Source organism: Pezoporus flaviventris, unplaced genomic scaffold (genome assembly GCF_033815535.1).
Source record: "Pezoporus flaviventris isolate CSIRO_AGI_PZ_B2104156 unplaced genomic scaffold, CSIRO_AGI_Pfla_v1 ptg000097l, whole genome shotgun sequence".
NCBI lineage: Eukaryota > Metazoa > Chordata > Aves > Psittaciformes > Psittacidae > Pezoporus > Pezoporus flaviventris.
The window spans coordinates 6164572-6180511 of record NW_026892645.1 but is presented as its reverse complement, the minus strand read 5'-3'; the positions used below and the strand labels follow the sequence as shown (position 1 = coordinate 6180511).

The 15940-nt window shown below is 42.1% G+C and overlaps 1 protein-coding gene across 10 annotated transcripts in view; it reads left to right on the top strand.

Moving 5' to 3' along the window:
• The window catches only part of SPTAN1 (spectrin alpha, non-erythrocytic 1), a 51387-nt gene that overhangs the window by 19619 nt on the left and 15828 nt on the right, over positions 1–15940 (top strand). For 7 of the 10 annotated variants that reach the window (XM_061477021.1, XM_061477020.1, XM_061477019.1 and 4 more), the window contains exons 16-32: positions 125–306; positions 1120–1363; positions 1679–1801; positions 2621–2838; positions 3587–3679; positions 4038–4172; positions 4591–4739; positions 5969–6028; positions 8250–8448; positions 9684–9788; positions 10531–10551; positions 10894–10929; positions 12691–12738; positions 13273–13364; positions 15098–15242; positions 15360–15541; positions 15728–15827. In XM_061477021.1, coding sequence (XP_061333005.1) covers positions 125–306; positions 1120–1363; positions 1679–1801; positions 2621–2838; positions 3587–3679; positions 4038–4172; positions 4591–4739; positions 5969–6028; positions 8250–8448; positions 9684–9788; positions 10531–10551; positions 10894–10929; positions 12691–12738; positions 13273–13364; positions 15098–15242; positions 15360–15541; positions 15728–15827 — 2132 coding nt within the window. The remainder of the gene's footprint in view (positions 1–124; positions 307–1119; positions 1364–1678; positions 1802–2620; positions 2839–3586; positions 3680–4037; positions 4173–4590; positions 4740–5968; positions 6029–8249; positions 8449–9683; positions 9789–10530; positions 10552–10893; positions 10930–12690; positions 12739–13272; positions 13365–15097; positions 15243–15359; positions 15542–15727; positions 15828–15940) is intronic. The other 3 variants (XM_061477024.1, XM_061477029.1, XM_061477028.1) reach the window with 1 other exon arrangement.

The following is a 15940-nucleotide window of genomic DNA, read 5'->3' as shown; positions in this document are numbered from 1 at the left end:
ACTTGCTCAGAAGAATATGGCTAATTCTTTTGCTAGAGAGTTTAGCTGGGAGAAGACAGGAAGGGAGTTAAATGAAGTGGAAACTATAAGTCATTTTTTTCTCTTGCCACTCTGTCTTGGTCAGGCATAAAACTGCGTGAAGCCAATCAACAGCAACAGTTTAATCGCAATGTGGAAGACATTGAGCTGTGGCTGTATGAGGTAGAGGGGCACTTGGCTTCTGATGATTATGGAAAAGACCTTACTAATGTGCAGAATCTTCAGAAGAAACATGCCCTGCTAGAGGCAGATGTTGCTGCCCATCAGGTAAGGGAAATTATTTTTCTTCTTGTCATTTCAGATTTCCTCACTCAGAAGTACTCACCGCAGAGACCTTAGCAGGTCTGGATTGTCATGAATTTTGTAGTTTTGGGCTTTACAGCTTATTTATCAGAAATAATTTTGAACTGAAATGTAAATGTATGTCTCTAAGAGCAATATCTTTGTGCCTTTGACAAAAATAAGCTTTTGAAAAAGGACAGTGATTCCATACTGTGAGCTGCTGACAGCACAGCGTTGTTTTGTGCTGGGAATATCAACTTAAAATGATGTGCTGTGCATTGCGTAGGAAATAATTCTCCCTTAGACTCTCCATTTGCAAACAGCTTATTTGTGTTCAGTTTGTTTTCATTATAGCTCTAAGAAACGGGAGGGAAGGGAGAACAGATCAGTTTTGAAATATAGCACTTTATAGCAAATGATGCCTTCGTTTGCTGATGATCTTTTAGGGGGATAAAATCCACAGCACGACTATCAACAAAATCTGGCTTTCCACAACTGGAACTGCCAGTTAATTGCTAACAGTTGAGAAATGGTTTGTGTAGAGTAGCACATCTGTAAGGTTAATGTAACTTCAAGGATCTTTATTTTATGAAATTGACAGACTGAAACCAATTGCATTTACATAACATTGAATATTAGGCGGGGTCTAATTATCACCAAACTGGTTGCACTGGCAGCATGCAGCTGAAGTTCTCTTCTTCTGTCACAAGATAACTTACTTAGACCTGAAAATATTTACAGTCGTTGCAGCCATCTTAGAGAAATCCTGACATAATGCTATTGCTGGGTTAATTTTAGGATCGTATAGATGGCATTACCATCCAGGCACGCCAGTTCCAGGATGCTGGGCACTTTGATGCTGACAATATCAAGAAGAAGCAAGAAGCTTTAGTAGCTCGTTACGAAGCTCTGAAGGATCCTATGGTAGCTCGAAAGCAGAAACTTGCAGACTCTCTTCGCCTGCAACAGCTCTTCCGTGACATTGAGGATGAAGAGACCTGGATTAGGGAAAAAGAACCCATTGCAGCTTCAACAAACCGAGGTTGGTCCATCCTGGTACCTCCAGGATTTCAGTGACAAAATTGCTCTGTTATAATTTGTCTCTTTACGGAAGATTCCCTAGAAATTTCTGAAACGTTTCTTGTAATTGCCATTGCCTGGAGTTCCAGATTTGCCATCACCCATGGCTCTTTAACTGTTACATTACTTCTGAAATTTGAATGGGTAGGAGTTTTCAGTGCTCTGTCTTCATTGTGATAGCACTTACTCTGCAGGTTGTCTAATGCTGGTTGCAGCTGCCTTCACATTTTTGGTTAATGACCCAGAATGAGCTGATGAACTGTTTTCTTTCTTTCAGGCAAAGACTTAATCGGTGTCCAGAATCTGCTAAAGAAGCACCAGGCTTTGCAGGCAGAAATTGCAGGCCATGAGCCCCGCATTAAAGCCGTCACACAGAAGGGAAATGCTATGGTTGAAGAGGGTATGTCTCAGTGGTTTTAACTCCTCCTCTTTCAGAAATCCAGAAGTCTTAATACTGGACTTTGGTCCTGTATGGTTAAAGATCAGTGCCTGTTTTTATCCAGATACCTGCTGGCAGGATGAACTTCTGGTCATTCTTCAACCTAAAACTAGGTTCCTTGATGGGAACCTGTCATGATTTTCACAGATGTGCATCTGCTCTTGACAGGCACATATGATCCCTGTATTCAGTACCTTTGTGCCTATGATATTTAGTCTCCATTTTTAAGTCTATTAAAGGCTTATATCAGCAGGCACATATGATGCCTGTATTCAGCACCTTTGTGCCTATGATATTTAGTCTCCATTTTTAAGTCTATTAAAGGCTTATATCAGAGATACATAGTCATGACGTGAGAGAGAATCCTTCACAAAGACAATACGAGTTATTCCTGCTTTTAAATAAGTAGGGATCTTTATTTCTAACTGGGTTTTCTTGACACCAGATTACTCAAATTCCCTGATTCCAGGATTCAGAATGCTGGTCTGAAGTAAGATTTTGTCTGCTGCCAAAACTGCCCCTGGAAAAAGGTGGCTTTTTGTGTTGTATCACTGAAAAGAAATATTATGATGTGGCTTCTTTGGTTTAGAATGGTTCAAATGTTCCTAGTACAGCTTGATTGACAGGTACAGTGTTTTCCAGTCTTAAGGCAAAAGGACAAGCTGAGTTGTGCTTTCATTATTCTAGGCAGAATAGGCTATGTAGGTTTAAATGGGTTTAATTTCTGTGACTTGCAAGAAGTACAGATAATCTTCAGTTCCCTCTCCTTCTGTTACATAGGACATTTTGCAGCTGAGGATGTGAAAATCAAACTGAATGAGCTAAACCAAAAGTGGGACTCACTGAAAGCTAAAGCATCTCAACGTCGACAAGACCTAGAGGATTCCCTGCAAGCTCAGCAGTACTTTGCTGATGCTAATGAGGCAGAATCGTGGATGAGGGAAAAGGAGCCCATTGTAGGCAGTACAGACTATGGAAAAGATGAAGACTCTGCTGAGGTATTTGAGATTGTTTGAATCTGTTTTGCATAAACACAGCAAGGATTTGTCCAGTGGTAAAAAAATGAGCTCTGCTGATTTTGAGATTCATACAAAAAATGGCAGAAGACTCTTGCATCAAGCTGAATTTTGGCTCCGAATCAAAAGATGACAGTTTTCCCTGTGTCTTCATTAGTGTACATGAAATTTTCCTGTTCAGTATATTAAATCAGTTGTGAGGAAACATTACATTTACTTTGCATCAGCTCTTTTACAGGGTTTTTTTGCTTGGTTTTGATAAAGTATAATGAGACTAATGTCAGCAAATTCTTTATGTGACGTTGCATTTCAGTATGAGTCTGGTTTTTAGTAGTTCATTGCTCTGGAAGTAATTTTTTGTCTAGAGTTATTTTCCTAGTGTCATTCGGCAGTCAAACCCGACATCCCAGACACTGCTGACTGACAGTTCATCAAATTGAAGTGCAGTTTAAAGGCATACTTTCAAACTTAACACCATTTCCAGCGTGATACGTGGTATTCCTGGTCAGAACAAAAAGAATGTTTCTGAGATAAGGTAGAGCAAAAGCACCAGAAGCATTTGGAGCACTATCTAGCCTGTGAATAAATAGACGTGGTTATTCTCATGAGAGTCACAAGACTGGCAGCTCTGAAAAACACACATTCCCTGTGTATGGAGCCAAAGTATGTATTTTAAGCAGCGAGGTATTTGTAAAATGGTGTACATGTTGTTTTTGTCTTTCGCTTTCAGGCTCTTCTGAAGAAACATGAAGCTTTGATGTCTGATCTTTCTGCTTACGGCAGTAGTATACAGGCTTTAAGGGAACAGGCCCAGTCATGCAGGGTAAGGAAAGATGCTAATCATGTTGCTGAAATTCTTGGGTCAGCAAAAGGTAAAGACAAAGCCTAATAACAGTGGTTGTTTTTGAGAACCTGTTGCAGACTGTACTTGATTTTCTCAAAAGAATTAGTGGTCTGTTTTTATAATTACAGCAGACAGCTGTGTTGCCTAAGAAGAAGACAGTGTAATATGGTTTTCAAGGTTTGAGCCCAGACAGCACCTCAGCTAAGTCTATCTGCATTTGTTTCAACAGGAGTAATTTTAAGGCATTACAGTAGCTTTAACTAAGGCTGTTAGGACAACTACATTGATTGTCATAAACATGGAATAACTCATTTTTCTTGTGTTCCTTCTTTGTTAGCAACAAGTTGCTCCCACAGATGATGAAACTGGAAAAGAGCTTGTTCTGGCACTCTATGATTACCAAGAGAAGAGTCCCCGGGAGGTGACTATGAAAAAGGGAGATATCCTCACCTTACTCAACAGCACCAACAAGGTACACTCTTGCCTTCTGGTTTTTGCTGAGCTGCTTGGCTCACTTGGGGTTGTGTGCTCTGCAGAGCTTGTTTTGGGGGTCTTTTGGGTTTGTCTTATTAAAAAGAGCATTCAAAGAAGTTAAAGAATTTGCATATTTAGTCCCTGTTCCCTTTCAGCGCTTTAGCATACCTCTTCAGCTCATTCTCATGACTCCTCTATAGCTTCCAAGTCAGATAAACAGCATCTGTTCTAGGGCATGTGTCTGTCAGAAAACTTATTTTCCTATTGTTGTGGAATTTTTGACCCAACACAAGGGGAGACACGGAAGGTAACAAATAGGTGTCTTCAAGAAACTGTTTGAAACGATCTCCATCGAAAGAGCAAACTGTTGGGAGCATCGCTGGTTTAGTGGTCATTTGGGGTTTTTTTCTTTCCAGGACTGGTGGAAGGTGGAAGTTAATGACCGTCAGGGATTTGTACCAGCTGCCTATGTGAAGAAACTGGATCCTGCCCAGTCTGCATCCCGAGAGAACCTCCTGGAGGAGCAGGGCAGCATAGCATTGCGACAGGAGCAAATTGACAACCAGTAAGATTTAACTGATGATACATGACACCCATTCAGCATTTGCTGGCTTGGCCGTTGCCTCACATATGCCGGAAGCTGAGGTTGCTGCCTGTTACACTAGGGAGTAATTAATTGGAGCAAAACAATTGGCTTCTTTACCAGGGCGCCGTATTCAGTCATTCCTATTCTAAATTTTCTTACTGCTTTTCACATTTTTTAACTGTAAAACTCATGACACTAGAGCTCAACTTGCTGTCTGACCTCAGTATTTTGTGTTCTTTTTGTTGTTGTACTTAACAACTTAAAACTTGTTTGTGAGTTATATCTGTCCTAAGCAGCTCTTGTATTTGTAATTGTCACTTCTTAATGTTTGATCTGTTTTGAAAAGCTTTCTTAAATTTGGTTTCATGAAGTACAGTGCCCTCCCTATACAGGGCTGCCTCTGGAGGTGACCTCCTCAGGAGCTGTGACTTCTTTGGTGCTAGCTCATTACTTGTGTTCCTGAAATGTTGTGCCATTATGGGCTAAAAAGTGTCCCCTCCTTTTTGAGGAACATGCCATTGCAAATAGAGAAGGCTCCTAAAGCACGTGGTAGTTAGAGATTAGTGCAAGCAAGGGCTGTGGGTGATAGCTGTGAGCTACTGGCTCATCTTATCAAGCCATTTGGAAGCCAAAGCTGAAAGTTTTACGCATACTCCCATCTGTTTGCACAGCTCTGCTGTCATTCTGCATGAGAGTATCTTCCCACTCACTTGTTTTGAGTCACCAGTTATTACAATGACATACAATAATAACTACCTTTAGCTCTAGAATTAAAAAGCGAAAAGCTTGTACCAGTGAGAAGAAAGGATGCTGGAAAACTGACACATTACTCAGGATTTTAATAATGTGTAGTTTTCCCTATGGATTTTCATGCTGCTTTTAAGAACTACAACAGGGGTTCTGTATTTTAGAGCCAAGGAGAGGGGGCCACTCTTTTAGTCTACAACCCCATGGCACAATGATCAGGAAACGAGGAGACCTTATAGAGAGAGTTGCACTGTACTGCTGAAGTTTCCTTATGTGAATTGTACTCCTGGTCTTATTTGCTTTGTTTGCTTCTGAATGACACCTAATTTTCTCCATTTAAATGTGAACTCTTAACCATCTCCTACCACAGACAACCCATGGATGGAGCTGCTGCTTTCATTATTTTTGTTAATCTGACTAATTTTTTGCATGCATTTGCTGTGCTCCCTCTGTCTGTGCAGGACTCTTATAACTAAGGAAGTCGGCAGTGTATCTCTGCGTATGAAACAGGTCGAAGAACTGTGAGTAGGATTAGTCCTTTCTAAACCATGCTGTCTCCATACTGTCACTGTTCATTCTCCTTTGTTTGTTTATTTCTTTGGGAAAGCTGCTCCAAAGAGACATAAAGGAAGCAATTTGTGATGTGAATTGGTTTCAGTGTAGACGAGTGTCATGGTACGTGTTCTTTATAGCCAGCTACCCAGCCAGCTGCTTATCTTGTTGGTCACCTCTGTGCTGCTGAATGGGTTGATGTTGTTTTCCATTATGCTGATTTTGCTTACCTTATGAGGCTTTAGTGATACCTAGACTGTTCTCTTTAAAAAAAACCATCTCTTTTCTGAGGTGCAGACAGAAATACTAGTTTGTTATATATATATAATATATATACATGAAGTGTTTCATCACATGAGTGTCTCAGAGCTTGGAAAGGGTGGAGTTATCCTAGTTTATTGTATAAAATAACATGCAGAGTAATCCAAAAGCATTAGTTTATTTACATAGGATGACTGGGTTTTATTATGAAAGTAATTTAATTTTCAAACTTGTGCTCATGTCTCCTGAAAAAACACCAAGATTGTGTTGTGAGTCTTGGAAATTGCTGGGAGAGCCAAAGCAGTGGTGTTCGTCAGCTGTGCCTGGCAGCCTTTTCATAGGGAATGTATTTCTTGAGGATCAGAAGGGAAAGTATTATGTTAACCTCTGAAGTGTTGCAAAGCAGCTTTGAGGTAAGGTCTGCTTCTAAAGGAATTCTGCCCTGGATCCTCTGTGAGCTTCACAAGTATTTAATATCTAAAATTGTATGCTGAGGCAAACATCTGCAGTTAGGGCAGGCTTCAAAACAGGGTTTTCCCCAAGTCAGGGTAGGATGTTTCTATTCAAACCTAATACAAAAGATTCTTAGTTCCATTCTATTCAGTCTTAAACCAGGGTAGGCAGGAGACTGCAAAGTTGCTGCTTCCATGAAAGACTTAGAGTTGGTTATCAGCTTGGTGTGTAGACATTACAGCCCAGGGTATCGAGGATTTTCTTCAACAGACTTTGTCCTCTCTGAGTTACTTGCTAGGAAAATGCTGCATCATTGAACTCTTCAAGCTGGGAGGTGTAATTGCTCGGTGTTTGCCTCTGTGCTCCAAGGTGGGAAATGAAAACATTACAGGGCTGCCCTTTCCCCACTTGAGGCCCTGCAGGTATCTCAGCAGTGTCTTCCATTATTTGATTTAATAACACCAAAATTAATATCTTCATGCCTTAATAATGAGAATCAGTTGCTGCGTTGATCACTGTAGTAGACCAATGTGCGGTCTGATGGAGGATATAAAAAGCCATCCAGATGCAGCCAGAATATCTCATCTTCCAGAAGACTTAAAATAGGGTAGGAGTAAGAATGGATGTGGCTTTTCTGAATGCAGGTTCTTTAAAAACAAGCATTATTCATTGCTGAAGAAATCTGTAATTCAGTACCAATGACTAAAGCTTCTGTTGGCTTTTATTCAGCAATAGCTGGGGAAAGGTCTTGTAGGATGGATCCTCTGTATTTAGCTGGTTGCCAGGACTCAAAGAGGAGTCACTGGTTTTCTTGTGGTTTTAAAACATTGACTGCTCCTTTGAGGTTTATTTGCTTCTTCAAGCCAATTTAAGCATTTTAGAGGTTTTACTTTGCATTTATTCTAATGTAAATGAGAAGTAATTTCACTGATGATGTTGGGAATTCCACAGGTATAAAAACAGTATATGTGAAATGAGTTTCATGGATTTCCAGTTTAATGTAGTTGTGTTATCAAAAAAAAAAAACCTTTTAAAAAATATCCAGCTGATTTTTGCAATGAATAATGGCTAGGTGAAACATTTATGTCCAAAAGCTGGGAGGTAGTGGATTTTAATGATTCAGTAGCAAACTTGATGTACTATAGGGAAACACCTCTTGTAAAGCAAGACCTATGGAGTCATTCCTGCACTGCAGTGCTGCTGTAGCTTGAGAGCCTGTCCTGACCTCAGCTGTGATTAGGGTTTGTTTTTACCCAGTGAAGTGTTGCATGTGGAAGATCTCATTTTGGTGTGCACATCCATGTAGAGGAGAGACACGTACAGTCTACATCGACCTATGTACAAGTAGATCATTCTGTACAAGAACAGTGTAGGCTGCAGGGATATCCCACATCTCTGGTGAGACCAGTACTTGGTAAATTACTGTGACTCTGCTCACTGTAACCTGCCCCCACTTCCCTTTTCTGCTTGTTCCAGGTATCACTCTCTTCTTGAGCTGGGAGAAAAGCGGAAAGGCATGCTGGAAAAAAGCTGCAAAAAATTCATGCTTTTCCGTGAAGCCAATGAGCTTCAGCAGTGGATCAATGAGAAGGAAGCTGCTCTCACAAATGAGGAAGTGGGTGCTGATCTGGAGCAGGTGGAGGTGCTACAGAAGAAGTTTGACGATTTTCAGAAGGTGTGTTGTAATGATGCATAATGGGTATGTTAGTTTTGCCCTTTCCTGTCAGGTTTTCTGATCATATATCTCTGATAATCCTTAATAGTTGAGAAGGAAACATAACTTTGATTGGAAAAGAGATGTTTTCTTTTATGATGGTAGAGAGAATTCCACATTCTCAAAAGTCTTCAGTTTGGTTACAGTCTCCAGGTTGCTACATGCTTCACAGCTCCCAGAGGACTAGAAGTTCTCTTTCAGAACATTCAAATATAGACTCTGCCAAGCTCTGGAGGAATTTCATTTTGTGCAAAGCATAACCTTTGGTTAAGTCTTCCTTTTCATTGAAAGGAAAGATCCATTTTGATTTCCATCTGTTCATTTTTTCCCAAGATGAGAAAAACATCATTCCGTGCTTCAGAATGCTTGTAGGCTTTCAGCTTGCTTTTTTTATCTCCCAGTGTTTGCAATACTAGTTGAGGTTTTATTTATTGGTTTATTAATTTATTTTATTTGCATGAGATAGGAAAGAATTGCTTGGGCAGATGTATTTATTCTGCCCACTTTGATAAGATACTGAGCACTGAAATGCAAAGATGCCTGACCTTTCACATTTGAAAAGACAGTTTTGTAGACATTACCATGTTTACAGCCTGAAAGTTAGCTAATTTGAGCCAACCTTTTATTGTAGGTGAGAAGATGATAGCAGTTATGGGTTTGGGTTCTTTTAGATTAAGCTAATGGTTGAAATTAGAATCTGTCATCTGTTAGAATTTAATTACAAGTTCCCTACTACTGCTTTTTTTAACCAAGTTCCCTTTCTGCTTTACAGAAAGCTCTGTATCAGTCTGTTTGGCTGAAAGTATTTAGGTGTCACAGTAAAATTACTTTTTAAGTTGGCTCTTAGCTAATTCATGCAGTAATAGGGTTAATAGCTTTTGATCTTCATGGTGGTGGTAATGTTGTATACCTGGCAGTTTAAAATGTACTCCAGTCCTGATTGTTTCATTAACTCTGGGTATGGAGAACTCTGGCAGTGAGTTTCTTTAACGTGTTGATGCCTGGTGCTGGCAGCCAGGGTTTCTTGGTGCGGGCTCTCATGCATTATATATTCAGTGGTGACTGTCAAGGTCAAGCCTGCTGAATTGCTGCTGTTTATAAACCAAGTACTTTTCGGCACCCCTGTTGTGCCAGCTTGTTCCACCTGCTTTGCTTGTGCCAGTGTTAATGCTCTGATATTTTACTCTCCTGTGCAGGATTTAAAAGCTAACGAGTCGCGTCTGAAGGACATTAACAAGGTTGCCCATGACCTGGAGTCAGAAGGGTTGATGGCAGATGAAGTGCAAGCAGTACAGCAACAGGTCCACTTTTTCTCTGCCTTAGTCTAATCCTTTTGAGAAGCACAAGACTTTCTTCCATTTGTCTGTTGTCTTCTGCTTTGTGTGTCATTGCATGGTTCTAGCTCTTCATCTGTATTATCTCTATCAACTGGTCTGATAATACTGGTATTCTAACCAGAGATATTTAATGCCTGCTGTTTAGTGTGGCCGTCACAAGGGGTACCCTTTAAACTCTATTTTCAAATAGTGCTATAACAAATTGCACCACTTAGAGGTTTATTTTTCTTTTGGGGGGAATGAAAAGGCTCTAAAATAACACTAAAAGTCGTGGAGAATCCGTGCATTAGCTTTGCTTTGTAGGAATCTGAAATTTCAGCCTTTATTAGCCGGAAAAGTGGTGCAGTGGGCAAAAAAGAAAATAGAGCTCAACTTGCAGTGGAGGGGGTTTGTTGGGTTTTCTGTTTTGAGGGGTTTGTTTTTTTTAGTAACCTATTTTTTTGCCAGCTTTTCACATACTTGTGCTATTATAAATAATTACTGTTTATTTGCTGAGCTCTGAGACAATGGGCTGCAGTAGGTGGCTGAGTACTCAAACTCATTTCTGCTACTCGTTTAGTTGTGCAAGCACTATTTGGCTTAATGACACTGGTAACCAATTTGTAGAAGGGTGGAAGCATATCTCCTGCTGGCTTCCCTTTCTCAAAAACATTTCTTTCCATTAGAAAATAACAAGTTATTTCTGTTTGTCCTTTTTTCTTTGCAGGAGGTCTATGGTATGCCCAGGGTAAGTGTTAATTTCTGAGATGGTGTGGCAATTAGAACAGGTTTGGGATGTACAAGTAGAAGTTCAGCCATAATTGTAGCTCATTTCCATGAAGGAACTCAATAATGACTTTGAAAGGACATAAAAAGATTGTCTTATCTTTGATCCCTTTATTTCCTGAATGTCTTACCCCACATCATAAATCAGTGCAGAGCAGGATAACCCCAAATTATGCAAGTGCTTACTTGTAGAAATAGATTTACTTTGTTAAGAACGTGGGGAACTTAAAAAGTATCAGAATATGCTAAAAATCTTTGAGATTTTGCTTCCTATTTAAAGCTGTTTCTTCACATTTTCAAACAGGATGAAACTGATTCTAAGACAGCCTCTCCTTGGAAGGTAGGTGTCATTACTTAGTAGCATACAAGAGGGAAGTAAAAGTACAGCACATCATCTTTTTTAGACCATAAACCTTCTCATGGGTTTTGCTCTCTTTTTCTTTTCCTTTTTTAATTCCCTCCCCTTTTTAAGACTGTTGACAAAGTGATTTTAATGGTGACCTAGTGTCAGCAAGTATTTGAATTGGGGTTGATTTAGGGTTAGTGACTTTGATTTCACTTTGTTTGCTTGCTTCAACAAGCGTGTTAGTGAAGTTTAGGCATTCAGCAGGAGTTCACCTTCATATACCTGCACACAAATTCTCTCACTATATAGGGATGTCACATAGGTAGTACTCTTCGTTTTAAAAATAAAAGCTATGTAGGCATAGTGAAGTAACTGGCAGCTCTCCAGTTGCAGGTATGATAATAACCGAGATAGGTTTCCAGTAGAATTCTGTAGCCATAGAAATTGCCAACAGTCCATTTTTTACCTCTGCTGCAGAACTCCATTTGGTTTTGAGCTTGACTGATTGCAGTTTTTATACCAACGTTTTTAGGTGTTACATGGCCACTAGATGCGCAATAGTCCCTGTTCGCTTAGCGTGAGTTCTTTCTTTACGTAGTGAGCAGAAAGAAATGTTTTTATTCCTGAAAGTCAAAGCCATTTATATCAATATTCCTTTAGTAAGGAATATGTTGTATGTGTATATCAGTATCTTTGTCTTCCATTATTCATCTCTAGCTCATTTTCTATGATAGCTAGAAGCCTTTCTCCATTCATTAATGGCTTACAATAGAATAGCTGTCACCCGCTGATGCACAAAAATATCTTCAGTATCTTAGACACTATCCAACATTGTGCTTTTCTGTAGTATTTCATTCCCATGGTTCATGTTCATCACCCTGTTAGACTTAAAGCTGCTTGTACATCTTTTAAGCTGTGGGAATGTGGGGAAAACCAGATAAGTGCAATATTTTGACAGCGTTGTAGAAAATGCAGCCATGTCAGCAAGAATTGGTGATTTTCTCAATTAGTTTTTTTTCTTGCACAGGGTGTACGTGTGTACCTTGACTCCTAAAAGTCGCATAGTAACTTAGCAAACTAAGTTTTTCTGTATGTATATGTGCAAGGGGATGAATTTTGGAAGCAATGCAGCACTGTCAGAAAAGTAGATTGTGTGTTGGAGAGAATTGGTTGTCATTTTTTCTGATAAGCCTTCACCAGTTTTCATTATGTTCTAAAAATATCTGAATTCACTGTTAAGCTGATTTTTGTTAAAAACTCAGCCAAGAGCCAAACCATTTGGGTGGTAAGATTTTTTTCCTTTCCCATGGCTAAGAGCTTGGGGTTTAATTCACTCACTGAACGTTGCCTTTAAATTTTCCTCTTCCTTGTCCATATTAAGGCTATTGTTTAGTTTCAGTTTACACCAACAGCATAGTAATCAATTGTGAATTTCTAACTGTTCTTAGTCTGATCTATAGAATACCTTGGTATCGCAGCTAATTTTTCTTAGTTGCTTTTGTAATTTACTTGTATTGATTTTCTTACGGTTTGCTTCTCTTAAAAAAACATGAAGAATGAACAGTTTTCACTAAACCTGTAAAATCTAGGGTGTTTCTTTCTTCCTACAGTTTGCAGACATATATTTTACAGAGTCTAGTTTTGACCTAGGCTGAATTATTATGGATTTTTAAGGAGTTTTCAGTCTTGATTTTGCTCCAGTTGCTTGGAGTTGACTTTAATGCTGCATTTTTTATTTCTGCCTTTTCCGTACAGTCTGCGCGTTTGATGGTACACACAGTGGCAACCTTTAGCTCGATCAAGGTAATAATACAGCTTTTTCTGAGCTGATTTTAGAGTGGACAACGTTTGTTACCCTCCCCTTCCATAGTTTTTGTCTTTCATTACTCCTTATAAACCCTTCTGAATCAACTTACCGAAAGAAGCATTGACAGCCTTTGCTGTCAGTGACAAATAGCATTCGCTTCTCAGGTGACATCAGTATGTTACATGCATAAAATCATTTGGTTTTATATCTCAGGGGAAGCCCTTAAACATATTTAATTAGGCTGCTTGAATTTGTGCCTTCTTCGGGAACCGAGCAGAAGAAAGTAGCGTTCCCCTATAGGGAAAAGCCAGTCTTGGCTATCTTATTGATAGTCAGGTGAAAGGCCAGTCTTGGCTGTCTCATTGCTTGTTGAAGTTTATTTACTGTAAAAGAGGAGGGCATGGCTCTTTGGTAAACGTTCCAATACTGCTGTCAGGGTTCTCAGGCCCTGAAATAAAGAGTGCAGATGAAGGGTTCTCGGCACGCTTGCAGCACAGCCTGCAGTGTCCGTGGGGCTGCTTTGCTTGCAGGAGCTGAACGAACGCTGGAGAGCTCTGCAGCAGCTGGCGGAGGAGCGGAGCCAGCTCTTGGGCAGTGCCCATGAGGTGCAGAGGTTCCACAGGTGAGCTCTTTGGTCTTTACAGGCGTTGGAGTCCTAAATATGGTGCTGGTGCCGGGGCGTGGGAGGGGTGTCTGTTGGCAGGAGAGGGAGAGAGGAGACCGTGAGGAGAGAGGAGGGGTGGCCATGAGGGGTGATCATGAGGGGTGAGGGGAGAGCAGGGGGCAGCCATGAGGGGTGAGAGGAGATGGTGAGGGGAGAGCAGGTGTGGCCATGAGGGGTGAGGGAAGAGCAGGGGGCAGTCAGGAGGGGTGAGAGGAGATCATGAAGGGGAGAGCAGAGGCAGCCATGAGAGGTGAGAGGAGATCGTGAAGGGGAGAGCAGGGGCTGCCATGAGGGGTGAGGGGAGATCATGAGGGGAGAGCAGGGGCCGCCATGAGGGGTGAGGGGAGATCATGAGGGGAGATCAGGTGCCGCCATGAGGGGTGAGGGGAGATCATGAGGGGAGATCAGGGGCCGCCATGAGGGGTGAGGGGAGATCATGAGGGGAGAGCAGGGGCCGCCATGAGGGGTGAGGGGAGATCATGAGGGGAGAGCAGGGGCCGCCATGAGGGGTGAGGGGAGATCATGAGGGGAGAGCAGGGGCCGCCATGAGGGGTGAGGGGAGATCATGAGGGGAGAGCAGGGGCCGCCATGAGGGGTGACAGGAGATCGTGAGGGGAGAGCAGGGAGCAGTCATGAGGGGTAAAAGGAGATCATGAAGGGGAGAGCAGGGCTGGCCATGAGAGGTGAGAGGAGAGCAGGGGCAGCCATGAGGGGTGAGAGGAGATGGTGAAGGAGAGAGCAGGGGTGGTTGTGATGGATGAGCAGGGGTGGCCATGACAGGTAAGGAGACAGGAGAGGCAGCCATATGGGGTGAGGGAAAATGGTGAGAGGACAGGAGAGGTGGCCATGAGGGGTGAGGGGAGAGCAGGGGCAGCCATGAAGGGAAGATCATGAGTGGAGAGGTGAGGCGGTCATGAGGGGGGAGAGCAGGGTGGCCATGAGGGTGGAGCGGACACAGGAGAGGCAGCCATGAAGGGATGAGGGGACAGCAGGGACCGCCATGAGAGGTGAGGGGAGAACATGAGGGGTGAGCAGGGGCAGTCATGAGGGAAGATCATGAGGGGAGAGGTGGGGTGGTTGTGAGGGGAGATCATGGGGGGACAGGAGGAGCGGCCATGAGGGGAGAGGTGGGGCAGTGATGAGGAGATCATGAGGTGAGAGCAGGGGCAGCCATCATGGGAGATCCTGAGGAAAAATGAGGGGTGGCCATGAGGGGTAGGGGCAGCAGCCATATAGTGTGGGCCATTGTGAGGGGTGGCTGTGACTGGAAATCATGAGGGGAGATCAGTTTGCCCATAGTGACATGCTTAGTGGTGGGCTTGACAGTCCTGGGGTAACAATGATCTTAAAGGTCTTTTCCAACCTAGCCGATTTTGTGGTGGGACCAACGCTAAACAGATCATGCATCAATCCCCAGTCTGTTCAGTGGAAGTTAGACCACCAGTGGTCCCACGAGAATTCTTTATATTCTTCCTAGGAAAAAAAGGCAGATTTGTTAACATGAAAGCATGGAATTGCTGTGGGCTTGGGAGGTCTGGACTGCTGTCCTGTTTCACCAAGGTTCACTTGTGTCATCTTGTGAAATAGAGCCATTAATGACATGAGCTTTTCTGGTTCTCTGCGTGGTATCAGAGATCCCTAGTACAACCTCCAGTTTCATTCTCTTTTTGCCTTCCCTTCACTCAAATCAGAGATGCTGATGAAACAAAAGAATGGATAGAGGAGAAGAATCAAGCATTAAATACAGACAACTACGGACACGACTTGGCCAGCGTGCAGGCTCTGCAGCGCAAACATGAAGGCTTTGAGAGAGACTTAGCAGCTCTGGGAGACAAGGTGGGATTGTGAGGAAGACAAAGCCAAAAGCGTTCTTCTTATCTAGCAGAAATGATTGATCCATAGAAAAGATCCTTTTTGTCTTCGTTGTGTTCATTTCCCTTTCTCTCTTTCTAGGTGAATTCTCTCGGTGAAACTGCCCAGCGCCTGATCCAGTCACATCCAGAATCTGCTGAAGATCTCCAAGAAAAATGTACTGAGCTGAATCAGGCTTGGAATAGTCTGGGAAAACGTGCTGACCAGCGCAAAGAGAAGCTTGGAGATTCTCATGACCTGCAGCGATTCCTCAGTGACTTCAGGTAAAGGTGCTATTCCCCTTCTCCCCCAGTTTGTCTGTCTGGTATGTTACTAGTGAAGTATATATGGCTTATTGTTCTATAGGAGTATTTCGGGGGGGGTGTGTGTCCAAAAAGGACTGTTTTAACCCTGTTCTGACTTACTTCCATGGAGGGAAGGAAAAATCTTCTATTAATGTGTGTTCCCAGGGACCTTATGTCTTGGATCAACGGAATCCGGGGCCTGGTCTCCTCAGATGAACTTGCAAAGGATGTGACTGGAGCTGAAGCTTTACTGGAAAGGCACCAGGTACGTGAAAGATAAGTGTATATCAAAAATCAACAAATGTTTCTTTTCCCGACACTTTGCATCTAGAGTTCCAAAAATAGATTTGTTCTAGCTCTGCCATCTGTTTATTTGGT